The 16,435-nt window shown below is 40.5% G+C and overlaps 1 protein-coding gene across 11 annotated transcripts; it reads right to left on the bottom strand.

The window, feature by feature from the left end:
• Positions 1–537: 537 nt before the first annotated feature.
• Positions 538–15,932, bottom strand: dhx37 (DEAH (Asp-Glu-Ala-His) box polypeptide 37). Of its 11 annotated transcripts, none has more exons than XM_078953225.1 (27): positions 15,770–15,932; positions 15,212–15,339; positions 14,941–15,113; positions 14,187–14,299; positions 13,464–13,812; positions 13,240–13,388; positions 13,051–13,143; positions 12,872–12,968; positions 12,347–12,460; positions 11,943–12,159; positions 11,747–11,839; positions 9,848–9,918; positions 8,897–9,032; positions 8,746–8,822; positions 8,436–8,668; positions 8,249–8,360; positions 8,062–8,168; positions 6,661–6,849; positions 6,408–6,532; positions 4,009–4,125; positions 3,757–3,929; positions 3,559–3,673; positions 2,018–2,155; positions 1,845–1,939; positions 1,615–1,688; positions 979–1,076; positions 538–893 (listed from the first exon to the last, which is right to left on the bottom strand). In XM_078953225.1, exons 1-27 carry the CDS (start codon positions 15,781–15,783, stop codon positions 817–819), a joined length of 3,477 nt encoding a protein of 1,158 aa, XP_078809351.1. In that variant the 5' UTR covers positions 15,784–15,932; the 3' UTR covers positions 538–816. The 11 variants fall into 11 exon arrangements, with proteins under 11 accessions (XP_078809351.1, XP_078809352.1, XP_078809353.1 ...); XM_078953226.1 differs by having other exon boundaries at positions 13,051–13,140; XM_078953227.1 differs by having other exon boundaries at positions 15,782–15,932.
• Between the last annotated feature and the right edge of the window lie 503 nt (positions 15,933–16,435).

The raw sequence follows: 16,435 nt of genomic DNA, 5'->3' as shown, positions 1-16,435 counted from the left end.
CATTTCCAAACAAAGCTTTCGTTTTTCCCACCACGGAGGTCAAAGGTCACCGCTTTGGGGCAAATTTTATCATAAAGTTTCAGTGATAATAACAAATTGATCGATAATAATGACAACGAAAAAAACTATAATATTAACGAAAAAGAAACATTTATAACAATAACATAAGTCTAAATCTAAAATATTTAAATCCCTTTTTGTTCCAAAAAAAAAGATGTTTAATGATTTAATGTTTTTTTTATTTTATTTTATCTACAAATAGTTTTTTCACATGCTTGTATGATTTCTTTAATCCCTTTTCTTTCTTACCTTTTGGAACAAAACGGATTTTTTGACATTTTATATTTTACATGAGTGATGTTTTTTACTTTTTCACCAATAAACCTAAAAATGATACTTTTGATAAATGTTCACTAACAGCCTCATCTACAGTAAAACGGCATGGGATTTCTTTTTGTTTGTAAATATCATACATTTGATTTGAATCATATTTAAGGAGCATTACTATTTTCCAAAGAATAAAAATATGTGACACAATTTCAAAGGTATAATAGTTTTATTTGCATTCAGATGCGTACATTTTTTACAAGTCTTTGATACAGCTAAATGTTAGCAGCACAGAGTTAAAAACAGTCACAACAGAAAACAAGATGAAAATTATTTTGGATGTTAAGAAAATACAAAAAAGACAAAGGTTGCCGTCTTTGTTTAGGAGTTTCTCTTTGAAAGACTACAGAAGTTGAGGGAAATAGATCTTACAGACGTCAATCAACAGGCGTTCATTCATGTTGTTCTTTGCTCGTCTGACGTTTGTATCTATGCAGGAGGCCAAGTATTTGCAACTTCCTGGTGAACAGATTCAGGTAACCACTGACAGTAGGCAGACAACAGAACTGTAGAAAGAAAAAAACAAAAGATGAGCCACAATAAGAAAATAGGATTAATAAAACCAGAAGCAACCAAACATTAAAGTCTAACATTTATCGTCAGTCTTCCAGATGGAAAGGAGAGCATCCCTGCAGTCGACCTTCTTTGACACCAAAGGGCCCAGTAAAGCTTCTGTTCTGGGTTGCAATCTGCAACAAAGATAAACACTGTCAGCACATTTGTTTGTCCTTCATTTTTTCTTAACCTGCATCAATCATAAATAAATAACTCAGAGATTTTTATTTTTTTTAAATGGGATCTTGGTTCCTGAAAGGGTGCATGCATATCAGACATACTTTGCTGTGCTACATAAAGCAAGGGACACATCTAACCCATGATAGGTAAACGTTTTATCCTTTTACAATTATCATAGATAATTATCATAGATAATTGTGTAAAGCTCAAACCTAAAAAAAATAAATAAATAAAAGATCTGCTGGCAATTTATGTGAAGTTTCAAAACTGAACGCACTCTGTACAGGAGACACTGCACAAAAGAGATCAACAGCCAATAAGGACACAGAACAGTGTACTTAGTAAAAACATGTCAAAATGCACTAAAAAATCTGCCAACCAGTAAAAGCTGAACGCCGATTTAGCCAGAGACCACTGTATTCTTCCTTTAAGGCCGGGTGATTTAGTAGAAAAAAGATAGAGGAATAGTCCTAAATTAGAGGCCTAACTTACTTTGCCCACGTTTTCAACATGATGGAGTGGTTGGAAAGAAGATAATCACAGTGTTTCTTCAGTTTGGGACTAACCTGTTAAAAGCAAAACAATGTTGTTGTTTTTTTTCTAAAAATCAGTTCTTCTGCAGTTTGTATAGACATCGTTCTTTTCCAAACAGAAGCTAAAAATACAAATGCGTCCACTCCAATATAAAATAATATGCAAAACTATGCAATAATATGCTGTACCTGTCCCTCAAGAAAGAACCTAGCAAACAGTTTGTATCGCTCCAGCCCCTCTGGATACTCCATCTCCACAGCAGGCAGCTGCCAACCCACACGGACTGGAGAAGAGAGGCAGAAAGGGCAAAATATCAGCAGAAAATACCCCCACCACCGATGCTCATGGGCAGAGAACTTACAAAATGTGCTCGGGCAGTGACAACGGACGGTGCCAGAGGAGGAGCAGAACCAGGGCAGAGGAGACTCTAAAGGAGCCCCAAAGTGGCAGTACTGAGGCAGAAGCTGTGGGACCCACTCTGCCTCAACGGCTGAAACCCCTGAAAGAAATGCAATCCACCAGATTATACATTATACTGCAAATATAATCGCAAACATTCTGGAAACGTCCCTCAAATCCGTTGGAAAAATCTACCCATGCTGTAAATTTGTGCACACAAAAAGGTTTAATAACACTGGCGTGATCATGCTTTTTCCACTGCTGGCCCCCAGTTATGGAATAATTTTCCACCAGAACTGTGCATGAGTTCAGACCTAAACAGTTGTAAATGTCAACTAAAGACCTTCCTCTTTAGAAAGGCTTTTAACAGGCAGTAGTTGTGGCCTCTTATTTTCTATTACTGGTTTATTGACTTCGTATCTATTGCTTACGTATTTTATTGCCTGTTGTAATTTTTATGCTGCTGTTTTCTGAATTTGTGTTCTTAGTTTGGTCAGTGCTGCGTGTAGGACTGGCACATGGGAAATCAGGGTTCGATTCCCATGGGGCTCAATGAGCTTCATGAGACCCTTTGCGCTACTCCCTAACGACTTTGTGTCGCCACAAGGGTGCCCAAGTCTGGGTCCCCCTGTGCCCGTCCCCAGCGGGATAAAATACAGGGTTGTGTCAGGAAGGGCATACAGCGTAAAAATCTCTCCCAAACCACCTGTGCAAATCCCTGAAAGCTGATTCGCTGTGGCGACCCCTGAAGGGATATAAAGTTATGTGGTCAATGTAAATTTTTGTTTTCATTTACTTTTCATTGTAAAGCCCTTGGGCGCCCTGATAGCATTGTAAAGTACTAAGAAAATAAAGTTTCATTCGTTTATTCAAATTTCTTGACCTTATTTCTTTTTAGATTGTCTAAATTGCAAAAGTTGGGCAAAATAATTATAAACCATCTCAAACATTCGGTGGCCATCAAGTGCAAATAACATAAATAAATCACTCAACGCAAATACATAAGAAAGATAAAGACCATTAAATAAGAAAAACAAATAAGAAAAAAGCAACATTACATTTTAGAATTCAAAACAAAATTCCGGAAAAAAAAACATTTAGTAAAAGTAAAAGGTAATTTAAAGAAATCAAAATGAAATAAAATAAGAAACCGGCAAAGGTGGGTTTCTTGCCGGTTTCTTATTATGTTGTTTCATTTTTTAACATTTCACATACATTTTTTGGAAATTACTTTTGTTTTCCAAAACGTTTCCTTTTTAGTTTGCTTTCTTTCCTTTTTTGGGTTAATTGTGTTTTTGGAATTGTGTTTTGATTTCCAAAAAAGAAAATTTTGCTTTTTTATTTTGCCGTTTTTAACTTGTCGTTGCGATCTTTAATATGTTTTTGCATTGAGTGATTTGTTGATGTGATTTGTACTTCAGGGCCACCATACAGAAAGCAAAGAATACAGACAATATAAGTTAAATTAAAACTATGAGAAAGCTTTAGCACGGACACTTTTACCTCTCATGTACATTTTAGACGTCTCCGTAATCTCCTGGTAGACCACAAACTCTGGCAGCTTCTTGAACAGGGCAGAACTGGGATGAATAAACACTGGATCATCCAAAAGAGGAGTCTGGGAGAGGAAGGTAGAAGCAAGAGGTGAAACAGAAGAAGTATAAAGTGCATTAAGCAGACAGATTTGACAAAAGATCTTACTTTGTACCCATTCTTCCATTTAGGGTCCAGCAGTTCTTCTTCTTGGACACGCCTTGCAAGATGATCACCAAGTCCCGCCAGGACAATCTGCCTCAAACAAACCACCTGATGTTCTGTGGGAGGAGTCATCTTAGGATCTACAAACACGCCCACCTCTGGACACACGGCGTTGACTAGAAGAGGGGAGAAGATGGGAGTTTCTTTTCTTTCTTCTGCAGCAGTGAAGTGTTTGGTGGCCAGCGTGTTGCTTACCGGCGTTGGTGAGTTGACCTCGAAGTCTCCTGATCTCCACCATGGCCTTGTACCTCAGTCCATTGTCCTCACAAAACTTCGGAGAGCAGCCAGCAAATTCACAAGCACCGACAGCACCTGCAGAAAACAAAAACAAGAATCAACAAGCTGCAGAGCAAAAGCATTTTTTCATATTCCAGAGTTTTTTTTTCTTTTAACCCTTGTGGCTTCCAGTTTAAAAGACATTTAAAAATGGAAGAAGCTGCAGGCGGGTCAGTTCCCAAAGTCACCTCCAGGTAACTTACAGCCAATTTAAACCAGTCCTTATCCACAAAAATGTGAACTTGTCCTAAATTTTTACCTTTTAACACCGGCGTTGATGATCTTTGAACCACTTTACGCAACACTTGATAATAAAGTGTTGAATCTCAGAATCCCACGTTGGACTCCGGCAGGGCTGCCCTCTATCACCGGTTCTGTTCATAGTTTTTATGGACAGAATTTCTAGGCGCAGCCAGGGGCCGGAAGGGATCTGGTTTGGGGACCACAGGATTTCCTCTCTGCTTTTTGCAGATGATGTTGTCCTGTTGGCTTCATCGAACCGGGACCTCCAGCGTGCATTGGGGCGGTTTGCGGCCGAGTGTGAAGCGGCTGGGATGAGGGTCAGCACCGCTAAATCTGAGGCCATGGTCCTTGACCGGAGAAAGGTAGTTTGCCATCTCTCGGTCGGTGGAGTGTCCTTGCCCCAGGTGGAGGAGTTTAAATATCTTGGGGTCTTGTTCACGAGTGAGGGAAAATCGGAGCGTGAGATTGACAGGCGGATCGGAGCAGCGTCCGTAGTTATGCGGTCGCTCTATCGGTCCGTCGTGGTGAAGAGAGAGCTGAGCCGAAAAGCAAAGCTCTCAATTTACCGGTCGATCTACGTTCCAGTACTCACCTATGGTCATGAGCTATGGGTCATGACCGAAAGAACGAGGTCCCGAATACAAGCGGCTGAAATGAGCTTCCTCCGCAGGGTGGCTGGGCGCTCCCTTAGAGATAGGGTGAGAAGCTCGGTCACCCGCGGAGAGCTCGGAGTAGAACCGCTTCTCCTCCACATCGAAAGGAGCCAGTTGAGGTGGCTCGGGCATCTAGTTCGGATGCCTCCTGGACGCCTCCCTGGAGAGGTGTTCCGGGCATGTCCCACTGGGCGGAGGCCCCGGGGAAGACCCAGGACACGCTGGAGAGACTACGTCTCTCGGCTGGCCTGGGAACGTCTCGGGGTCCCCCCAGAGGAGCTGGAGGAAGTGGCTGGGGTGGGGGAAGTCTGGGCATCTCTGCTCAGTCTGCTGCCCCCGCGACCCGGTCCCGGATAAGCGGAGGAAGATGGATGGATGGATGGATGGATGAATCTCAGAGCAAATCTACATTTCTGCACTTCAGAATCTATTGAAATTATGTTAATTAAATAAATGTTTCAAGACTCATGGTAGCTCGAAGAGCCCGTACCATTTCATGTTGTTGGCTCAAGTATTCAAGTCATGATGCTTTTAGCCAAATATTTTTTTAAGTGTTTTTTTAGGGACATAGTTTCTGCAGGGCGGCAGGAGTACATTAGAAATTGCGAGCAGGACTGATAGTGTGAAGCAACCTCGACCCCCCCCTTCCTCTCCCCATTGCTGAAAGCTCTTTATTTAAGTAGAGGAGGGACCTTGTGGCCCCCCAAGCATATTTCCAATGTCATATATAAGTAATTTTTTCCGCAACATTTTTTTGTCTGATCCTAATTCATTATGACTTCAATAAAAAAACACTCAGATATTCAATTTGGAGCTTAATTTTATAATCATATATATCTTGTCATGAGCAAAATGTTAAAAACATGTTAAAAAAAACACATGTTTAAACAGAAACATAAAATTTGGGTTTTAAAAGAACAGTTTGATTTTGTTATTGGATTTAGTATTAATGACAACTTTATTAGGATTGACCTTTTATTAACTTTAACGTTTTCATTAAATGAGATTAAAGTTCTCTAAAATTGGTTTTGATTGACAAGTAGCTGTCAAATTTGCTTAGTTTTTTTTTTCTTTTTTTCAGAGGGGTCGGAATTCCATTTGATGAAAAAATGTCTTAGTAGGATCAAACAAACAAATATGAGAAAAAGTTACATACAATTACTAGAATTTTTAAAGTGCTCCAAAAATTAACAATATAAATCTTAAATCTTAAAGTCGTCACAGAGTCGAAGTCAAATCTGTTCCATTATTTCAAATTCAAAATCAGACATTGTGAGATAATTAAATTACAACACGTGAGACCAAATTCAGACTGATAGGGGACAAAAGTAAGGATAAAAATGTGAGTGAGAACTGATCCTAAAAAGGCCTAAATTTAAATTTAACTTAGCAATTTCCTGTTTTCTGCTTCAGCAAACTCACCCAACATAACCATGAGGTCACCCAGAAGAAGCGAGGCTCCTTGCCCCGCCCACAACCTCCTCATTTGGGTGAGTCGAGCTCGACGCTGGGCCAGCTTGGAGCTTTCGTCTTCACTTCCTGCAGGTCTGAGGACAATTAAAACAAAAACAAAAACATTTTCACTGCAAAACAAAGGCAAAAATCCCCTGCTTTCCCCCCTTTTGGCTCTTATTTTAAAACACAAGAGTAAGAAGAAAAAAAAAAAAAAGTTCACCTGTCGAGGTCTTCAAAAAGCTCCCGAACAGTCATGGCTGCCACCACAGCGATGACGTACGGCAGGCAGTCCTGCTGCTTCCCGAGGGATAACATCTTTGCGTAGCGAGGTGAGACGGGGAAGGAAGCCATAGCCCGACCCAGTGGCGTGATGGGACAGCTCAGCCTCGCCTGCTGCATCTCCTTCACTCTGACGGGCAGGAAAAAGGTTTTACAAGTCACATTTTCAAGCTCTGAATTTCTCTTCAACCTAGTGGACCAACACGTATCGTTATCTTTGTTTTATTTTGAAAAGCAACAAATAGATGTTAAAAAGGATCCCAATTGTTATGATTGGACGTGCAGAGCACTGTAAAATAAAAGGTGTTAACATCAAGAAGAAAATAAGGAAAATGAATTCAGAAAAAACATATCAAACTACTTCTGAACAAAATGTAATGTCTGCCAAAAATTCAAGACGGATAAAAAATCTTTCTCAGAGAACACATCTAAGAAAATTTACTCTCGGTTTAATGCTTAAAGAAAAAGAAATACAGAAAATCTGCAGCTCCTATTCAGTTTTGTTGTATTTATCTGCCACGTCTTAAAGTCCGGTCCATTTGACATTAAACCGTTCTGTGGTCGAATACTGGCGACACACGGAACAGCTCATTAGCACGGTTTCAGGGTCATATCTGTGTCTAACAACACCACCATCTCCAAATTAACACTTTTTTATTGCTGCTGTAAGTCCAGCGGTTTTATCCTCCAGCTCTGGCAAAAACGGGGTCACGTCTCACCGCTTCATCAGTCAAACGCGACATGGACGTGAATTAACGGAAGTGACGTTCTCGTGAAATGCACTCTTGTGAACTTCACGTGCGGATGGCAGAGGAGGAGCAGGAAAAAAAATCACCAAAAAGAGGGCTTTCAAACATGAATCACTCTGTGCAAACAGAGACGGGGTTAGATGGAGGAAGCTGATTCGTCCCTGACGGGAAATGCCGAAAGTAAAAGAAGAGGATTTCCTCGCCATACGGCAAATAGATGTCTAACTTTTACTAGCCAAACATAAAAAAAATGCTCGCAATTAGTGACTGGTCAGAGTTAATTTCAGACCCTGCCTATGACTAACTTTAGAACGAGCTTAAACAAGAGCAGTGGGACTGTTTTATTTACCAAAAGGGCACAAAAGAGCAAAACTGAGTTTTTAGCATGAATACGTTTTTTAGTCTACATTAGAATGATAGGAAGCAAACAAACTGAGGTTTTTTTGTCCTAAATATGAGATATGTTATGGTCCAATGATTGCTGTTGCTTATAGAAAACACAAAAATTATTCAAATGCACTTTTTCTGTGACATTAGGGTTTCATTAAACATCCTTTTTTTAATCAATAAGCGTTATTTAAAAAGCAGCAGACCTCCCTGAGCGCGGCGGCTCCTCCAAAGCTCCTAAAGAGATCAGTAGCTCCTCTGCTGCAACAAGAGCCTCAAAGGAAGGAGGCGTTGGAAAAGGAAAGTTGATCACCTGCAAGTCCACATATTACAGGGTTCAGTTACCCATTTTGTCAAGAATTTTACATGTCATCTTTGCGATTCTTTATTGACCTTGTCTATGTTGAGGTCTTTCATCTGTAGAACCAGGTCTTCAACGGGTCTGCGAGTGATCTCTGCCTCTGAGAACAGGCTGAAGTCTCCAAACACAGCAGAGGAATACAACCTGCAGAAACAGGAGACCAAACCAATGAAGAGATGCTCCTCCATCAAGGAGAATCCTGAAGCGGCTCAGTCTCACCTGTAGCAATGCCCTGGCTCCGTTCGCCCCGCTCTTCCTGCTCTCTGATTGGCCGACGCCTGCGAGGTCCACGTCACTTTAAAGGACGACACTCCTGTGACTCGGTCATAGAATCGTTTCTTGACTCGACCGCAGTCGACCACGTATTTGATGCCTGGAATGGTCAGAGATGTCTCGGCTACGTTGGTGGCGACCACACAGAGACGTGTACCGGGCGGAGGAGGCCTGAACACCTGCGGGCGGCACACACACACTGAAAAGGAAGCTCCAACAAACATGGAGTCCCAACCAGAATCACTTCTCGTCTCACCTTCGCCTGCTGATCCGGAGCCAACAGGGAGTAGAGTGGGAGGACATAAAGAGGGATGGATGGGTCACATTTATCCTCTACAAAAACACAAATATAGTTCAGCGCCTGCATGACACCAAGGATAAGGAGACATTTCTTCACACCCGCTCACCTGTCCCGACGGGATCGTCTCCAAGGTCGAGGTCCGAGTCGCCGTCCTCTTCATCCCCGATGCCCGCCTCCCTGTCCTCGTCTCCCTCATCCAGAGGCAGAGCAGAGTAGTTATCCAAGTCGATTCGGGGAAGAGACTGAAGTGGAAAAGAAATGTAGAGTCAAGAGTATGCAGCAGTTGCTTCAACCAAATCTATAAATAACTGATAATGGACACTTCAAAGATCATTTTCCTGCTTATACCACTGCGACTTACAAGGGAATAAACATTATATCAACTATTAGTACTTCAATCTTCTCATTTTTAATGTTTAAATGTTTTTTCCCAAGACTGTCTGGTATCTGTTGTCATGGTAACCTGCCTCTCGCTCTGCTTCAGCTGGTTTATTAGGAATAACCAGAGGAGAAAAGTGGTATGAATGCTAAATGCCATGCTAAGTGATACGAAGCATCACTTCAGAGGGAAGGTTTACCTCTTTTACCGCATGTGTTTTTCCAGATAATGAAGCGTTCCAAGCAAAAAAGTTCACAAGTTGTTTCCTAGATCGCTTTTAGTGCAAGAAATATCCATCATTATATGCATGTCAACAAATAAATTTCTTTCACTAATTAATAAGAAATATTTATAACCCTATGCTTCCAGTTGTTCCGGTTATCAACTGGCATTTTAGCCAGTGCAATAATTTTCTTTTCTAGAGCACAAATATCACTTTTTAGTGGGAACCCAGCAGCCAATCAGAATCTAGTATTCACCCAGAAGATGCCATGAGTGCAGATAGAGACGCACCTCAAAGTATTAACTGTTTTACACCAGGATGGATTTATAATCTTAGGCGTTTGTGACAAGTGGTAAACGATTTTAAAAATATACCTTAACAAAAAAAGGGAGAAGTGACGCAACTTGAGAAATTATGTAACGGACTGATTTTAAGGACATAAAAATGTAACGCACCACAGTCTCCTTGTGTTTGGTTTTCTTGAACTTCTTCATGTCGTCGGCTGTGTCTCCATCCTCACGTTCAGCTATATTAACAAAAAAAAGTTAACGTTTTATAATAAGATCCCTTTAATAATCTAGTTATTAGACATTAACATTGATCTTCTTCTTCTTCCGGCTTCTCCCATCAGGGGTCGCCACAGCGAACAAGTCGCATGGTAAATTTGGCAATGTTTTACGCCGGATGCCCTTCCTGACGCAACCTTCTCAAACCGGGCTTGGAACCGGCAGAGGTAGAGAAGGGAACAGGGAGCAGCCCGGAGTCGAACCCTGGTTTCACAGATGGAAGGCACCGCAAACCAGCACGAGCCAAACTGGCTCCCCAGACATTAACATTGATATAAAACATAATTTTATTTTTACGTTGTCGTTCTTTGTGGATAGAAATAGCCCACACTTTAGATTAAGAGGCTGCAATGAACTATTATAGGGCCTAAAATAATAATAATAATAATAATAATAATGGATTAGATTTATCTGCACTTTTCCAGATGCTCAAAGCGCTTAAAATGTGTTGATTATTTATTCACCCCTCATTCATACATGGTGATGGTTACTACTGATGTAACCACAGCTGCCCTGGGGCAGACTGACAGAGGCGTGGCTGTGAAGTGTCTTGCCCAAGGACAACGACATGACTGAGGGGGAGCGGGGGTTGAACCACAAACCCTTCGATCACTGGACGACCTGCTCAACTGCCTGAGCCACTGGCACCTAAATCATGCTAAATCAATCAATTCTTTGAGCTTTTAAGTGTATTTAAATGTTCATTACTCACCAAAATACACTTAAAAGCTCAAAAAATTGATTGAGCATGATTAAGGCGTATTTGAATGTTCATTACTCACCAAAAGAAAGCCCAAAGTAGAATTTTGATCCATTCACACATTTCTGAGTATTGCTCTTAAAACCTGCTCTCTGAAGCACCAGCCCCTCCCAATCCACAAAAACAAGTGGGTCCTCACATTGTGACATTATAAAGTAAGGAAATGCCATTTCCAGGAAGAGTCTGCGCTGGCAGCACCGCCCCCAGGCAAACACACACATCCAATTATGCCTCTTATCATATTTTCTATATACCGTATTTTCTTGACTATAAGGCACACTTAAAAGTCTTAAATTTTCTCCAAAACATACGGTGCGCCTAATGTGGTTGTGTGACTTCGGTAAAGAGGGCGTGGGAGAAAATGGCAAGGAGGGAAGTTTGGGTGTGAAAGTGCTGTTGAACGTTTCTCAAAAAATGAACCAGACGCTTCAGATGCGTGTGGGGGGAGCTACCGCCTGACGTTTTAGCCTCTTTGCTGCATGAAAGCCTTGACTGTATATCTCATTTACAATGCATGGAAGACACGGGTGATGTTGTTTCATTTACTTTGAAAAGCTTAGAAAAGCATGGAAAAATCCTTCTCCATTTGTTTGTAGTTTGTAAAACCTCTAATTTTGCTAATAAATGTCTTTATAAGAAGCATTTTGACCCTTATAAGGCATTAGTTAGGCATCTTTAAATGCTAATTAGCATCTTATAAATGTCCTGAAAAGGCTAATAAACACATTATTAATGCCTGTTAAACACCCACTCCAATGAAACTCATATTTTTGGTGTTTTTAACATGTTCTGGTGGCATTTTTCTGATAATGGAGGACATATAAAAGAAAATTAGGCTTAGGACTCTATTTCTATATCAGACGGAAAAAAATGCTGTTTAAAAAAGAGCGTATTTTTCTGACAAAATACGCTGGGTGGGCCACAAGCTAGTTCCATTGGCAGATTTTTTTTTTTTTTTTTTTACATGGGAAAAAAATTTTTCCCCCTCTGTTTTAAGAATGAAGGAGATTTGTTCCCAGTGGACACACCTGTGTTCCCCCTCCTGTAGGGAAAAGCTTTCCTGAGTCTCCTGCAGAGACCGTGGACCTCAGCCTGACCTGTCAGGAACACCAGGATACCTCCTGAAAAGCAAAAGGTGGTTAAGCCGCTTAAGATAAACTCACTTTTGATAAAGTTACAATCAAAACCAGCGTCTCAGAGACAAACGCTTGTGTGAAAGAGAACCTGGAGGCAGCATGCGGTGGATTTTGCAGGTCTTGTGGAAGGCCTCTCCGGTATAATCCTCCAGTGGCGTGCGTTTGTTGAAATGGACGGTGACCGGGAACTGACGAGCGTCGACCTTGACCACAGGCGGGGGGTTGCGAAACAGTTTCTGGTTTTCTGTGAAGTCCTCAACTCGCAGAGTGGCGGACATGACCATCAGCTTCATGGGCATCCCTTTCTAGGGGGAGAATCACAAAAGAAACGTTTCTGTGAAAGTTATCCAGGATCCAGGACTTTGAAAAAGGTCATCTGGATTTAATTGTTTAAGTTGAAGACATTTGGTGAAGTTCAGATGACCCTTTTGTTTGTAAACTTTTTAGCAATCAGAAATTGTTAAAACTCTCAAACTTTTTCCCGGCTCCCACCTTGTTTCTGAGCGGTACGATACGCGACAGTAATCCGATGAGGATGTCCGTGTAGACGCTCCTTTCGTGCGCCTCGTCGATGATGATCACACTGTACTTCTGGAGTAGAAAGTCCTGAAGGGTGGAAGAAATAGTCAAATGTTTTCAAACCCACAACAGAAAATTTCTTCCAATATTTGTGTTTTTTTTCATTATCCTTTTTCAAAGGAAAACAACATTATTTTGGTAAAAATGTTGTTTTTATCTATTAGGATTTATTTTTATATTACATTTAAAGTATCCCACTTTAGAAAAGTTAAAAAAAAAAAATAAATTAGGGATCAAAATTATTTATATCATCTCATAATCTATACTATAAATGGTTTTGTTTCTAGCTTTGGGGAAAAGTCCCAACATTGTTTATCATTTTGAGGATTTTCTAAGCATGTTGCCTTCAGGACAAATGAGAAAAGAGGCTTACTTTGACATTAAGTGAGTTTTTAATCACACCAACACCCTTTCATCACAGCTCAGTGGGTAAAATACCTTCTGGATCTCCTTCAGCAGGACCCCATCTGTCATGAACTTGATCTTCGTGTCACTTGTCACGTTGCCTTCATATCGGATCTGGTATGATACCACCCTGCAGGTAGAGGAAAAAAAAAAACATCTGAATGGTAAACATGGATATAAAACCCCACAGAGAATGAATAAATGGGTGTTACCGTGTGGGCAGGTTCATCTCTTTGGCCACTCTGTGAGACATGCTGACCGCTGCGACTCTCCTCGGCTCGGTGATGCCGATCGTCCCACTGCTGCTGGAGGAGGAAACAGTAGAAAGATGACAACAGCGTAGATACACTTCACACCTTTAATAAAGTACAAAACAGCAGCGCAATAGGATTCTAACCCACCTGGCATAGCCAGCTTCATAGAGGAACTGAGGGACTTGTGTGGTCTTTCCACTCCCAGTTTCTCCACAGATCACCGTGCAGGGGTTTTCCCTCACGGCCTCCATGATCACCTGCTCTTCTGCCAGTATGGGCAGCTTTAGACGAGCCTCCTACAGCAACAGAAAAAACACCTCCTTAAACCTATGCATTTATTTAGGTTCCATCGTGTGAAGCATGGCACAAACCTGGACTTCTGGTGATCTGTCAACAGGAACAAAAACCGCTGGCTCTGAAAGCTTTTTCTTTTCGGAAATGTCCTTCTCGTTCTTCTCTGCTGTCACTTCGTTCTTGGGCTTTGTCTCCTCACAAGACGGGTTGGTTTCTTTAGGTTCACTCGTCTCTGTGGTGACCTTCACTCCATCCTCCTCCTCCTCCTCCTCCTCAGACGAAGTGTCCAAATCACTACTTTCTTCAGATTTTTGCTGTTCATCGTCCTCTTCCTCCTCCTCTTCTTTCCATTTTCTCTTTCTGTTTGCACCACTGATGCTGCTGACCTTAGGAGCCACTTCTCCATCTTTCAGCTCATCCGATGACCTCAAAACAAAAACAAAACAAAAAAATTACTCTTCCAAGCTTGATCCACCATCTGCATTTTTATTGTTTAAATGACACTTGGCCTGATTTAGGAATTTAAAGTTTGAGAGAATAGTGAAGCAGAAATCTCATCATGGTAACCAAACTGCTGAAATGAGTCAGCTCAGATCATCTGAATGAAGACCTTATTTTTAAAGTTACTATGATGTAATAAATGGACATAAATTGAACATATTTTTGTAAAACACTGAAAATACAAAGTCTTTCTAAAACGTGCTTTGGTCCAGTTTTGTTCAGAAATATTATCAAGATTGGATAAGAAACCCATTTCCACCATTCGCCGAACTTCCTTTTTAGTTATTATTTTTACTCACAGTTTACTCTGGTAGAGCTTGTCTCCTGTTCCCAGTTTGGACGTTGTGTACAGAAGCTTCAGCTCAGACTCTGGAAGCTGCACCTCAGCCAGTTTGCTCAGGATTTCTGCTCTCTAAACAGATAAGAAAACCTTGAAAGGAACATTTTTAGACTTGAGCATAATACAGATCTTCTCTGTAAAAGAACGTCTTGAATCTGAAGTGATTAATTGATTGGCCCTCTTCTATCGATGACATTTTAAAAATCTGATGGTAAAACTTCATTGTTAGTTAATTTAGGGGCAGTCATATGAATAATAAAAATAAAAAAACAAGCAGACAATCAAACCTATTTTACTAAATCTAAGCCAACATTGAAGATGTTTACCAACTAAGACAAACATTTAAAAAAAAAAACGTACTGGAAGTTATTCTTCCTTTTCGTTGGAGGTAGGAATAATGAATTGATTTGAGTTTAACATTTTTTTTCAAACATTGAAATAAAAAAAACATCAATACAAAAAGTTAAATCTGAAAACTTATTTTGACCATCTTGTTAAATAAAAAAATCCAATTTCCTTTACTTTGTTAAATATGTGATCAAACTTTACAAATATGAATTATCGTACATTATTATAAAAACTTATCATGAACCAAAAGAAAGAGAAAAGCTATTAGAAAGTTACTGCAAAAAAAAGCCACTTAATAGATTAAAAATAAACCATAAACATTGACATGTTTCTTGTAGAATTTTGAAAACGTCAAACTTTCGTACCTGAGCTTTCTTCTCCTTTCGCTCCAACACCTTCTGTAGCTCTTTCTTCTGCTTCTTAGTCAAAGGCCTTTTCCTAGAAACAACTTTTTGTGAAGAGTTCTTGTTTTTCTTAGCTTTACTGGCTGGAAGGACTAAAGCATTGCTTTCATCCACACCTTTCAGTCTGCCTCCATCTGAATCAAAAAAAAACCCACAAAAGTAGATCAGTTAAATCCTAATAATAGACAATAAAATAATCGGGGACTTTTTTATTCACAGAAATATGGTTTACCTTCTAATTCAACTATAACCTGTGTTTTTCCATCTTCTACTTTTTCAGGCTCACTCTGCTGTCTTCCTTTCCAGTTGTGTTTCTTCCTCAGTTTTCCCATTCTGGCTGCAGGTCTGGATAACAACAAGCTACAAAATATGAATTAAACCAAAATGTGTAAACAGACTCATAATCAGTCTGTGAGCTCCATTGACTCCATGACGACGAGCTAACCAGCTAACATTAGCGTTACGATGTAAACAGTGTTTAGGCACCAAATGTCTATTCTTTGTAAAAACCCACCTTTTGCGTTTAATTGCAATTTCATATATGTCGTTTCAAATGTGACCATGAGTTTATAAACATCCCTCAAGCAAAAAACACGTGTAAACACTGTGGGTCCGCCGCTTAAATGATTCCGCCGCAGCAACGTAAGTTACCCTAAAAGGGTTCCGGTCCGGAATCATTGTAGTTACGTCGCACGCGCCATTTTGAGAGTCAAACACATGTTTTTGTTTTGATCCATTCGCCAGGAAAAATCGGCGACTTGGTGTAACTGAAATAGCCACCAGATCTCACCATGGTACATACATGCGTTGCTGTTGGCTGCCACAACAGAAAAACTCCAGATTCACGCCTGTCGTTTTACCGATTTCCGCGGGATAAAGACAGAAAACAACGATGGATTGCGGCAGTCAAACGGGCAGGGTGGCAGTCCACAGATGCCAGCAGACTCTGCAGTGAACATTTTGTGTCAGGTGGGTCTACAGTCGCACATTTTATTTGTCTCAAAAGTGATTCATTTAAAAAAAAAAATCGTATTAATCCTAACCTTTTCATATTTTTCTGACGGGCAAGTTATTCAAGTTATAAACTGACTTATAAAAATAACTGTAGCGACCTGGGGGTTAGCCCCGCCTTCAGCCCCCAAGATTCATGAGAAGTGGGCAGTCTTGGTGTGAAAACCTTGAGTGAGAGAGCTGGAAGCATAAGTCACATCCATGCTGTTTGGGCTGTTTATCCTGTGCTTGAGTAATTGGGTTTATTGCTGAATATGGATTTGTGGATATTTTCCTGTTAATTTCTTCTTGAGACTTTCCGGGGTCGTGCTGTGCATGGAGTATGGACAGCTCTTTATATGAAGCCAATTATTGATCAGCCTGACTATTGTGGTCCCACCACAGTGATGTCCCGACTGTGTCCCGGATGTGTCGTTCCAATACAATTAATAACTTTTTATCTCAT

Source organism: Oryzias latipes, chromosome 9 (genome assembly GCF_053564925.1).
Source record: "Oryzias latipes strain Hd-rR chromosome 9, Olatipes_Hd-rR_3.1".
In the NCBI taxonomy this organism is placed as follows: Eukaryota; Metazoa; Chordata; class Actinopteri; order Beloniformes; family Adrianichthyidae; genus Oryzias; species Oryzias latipes.
Note: the sequence above shows the minus strand (reverse complement) of the source record. Positions and strands in the feature narration are given on the sequence as shown.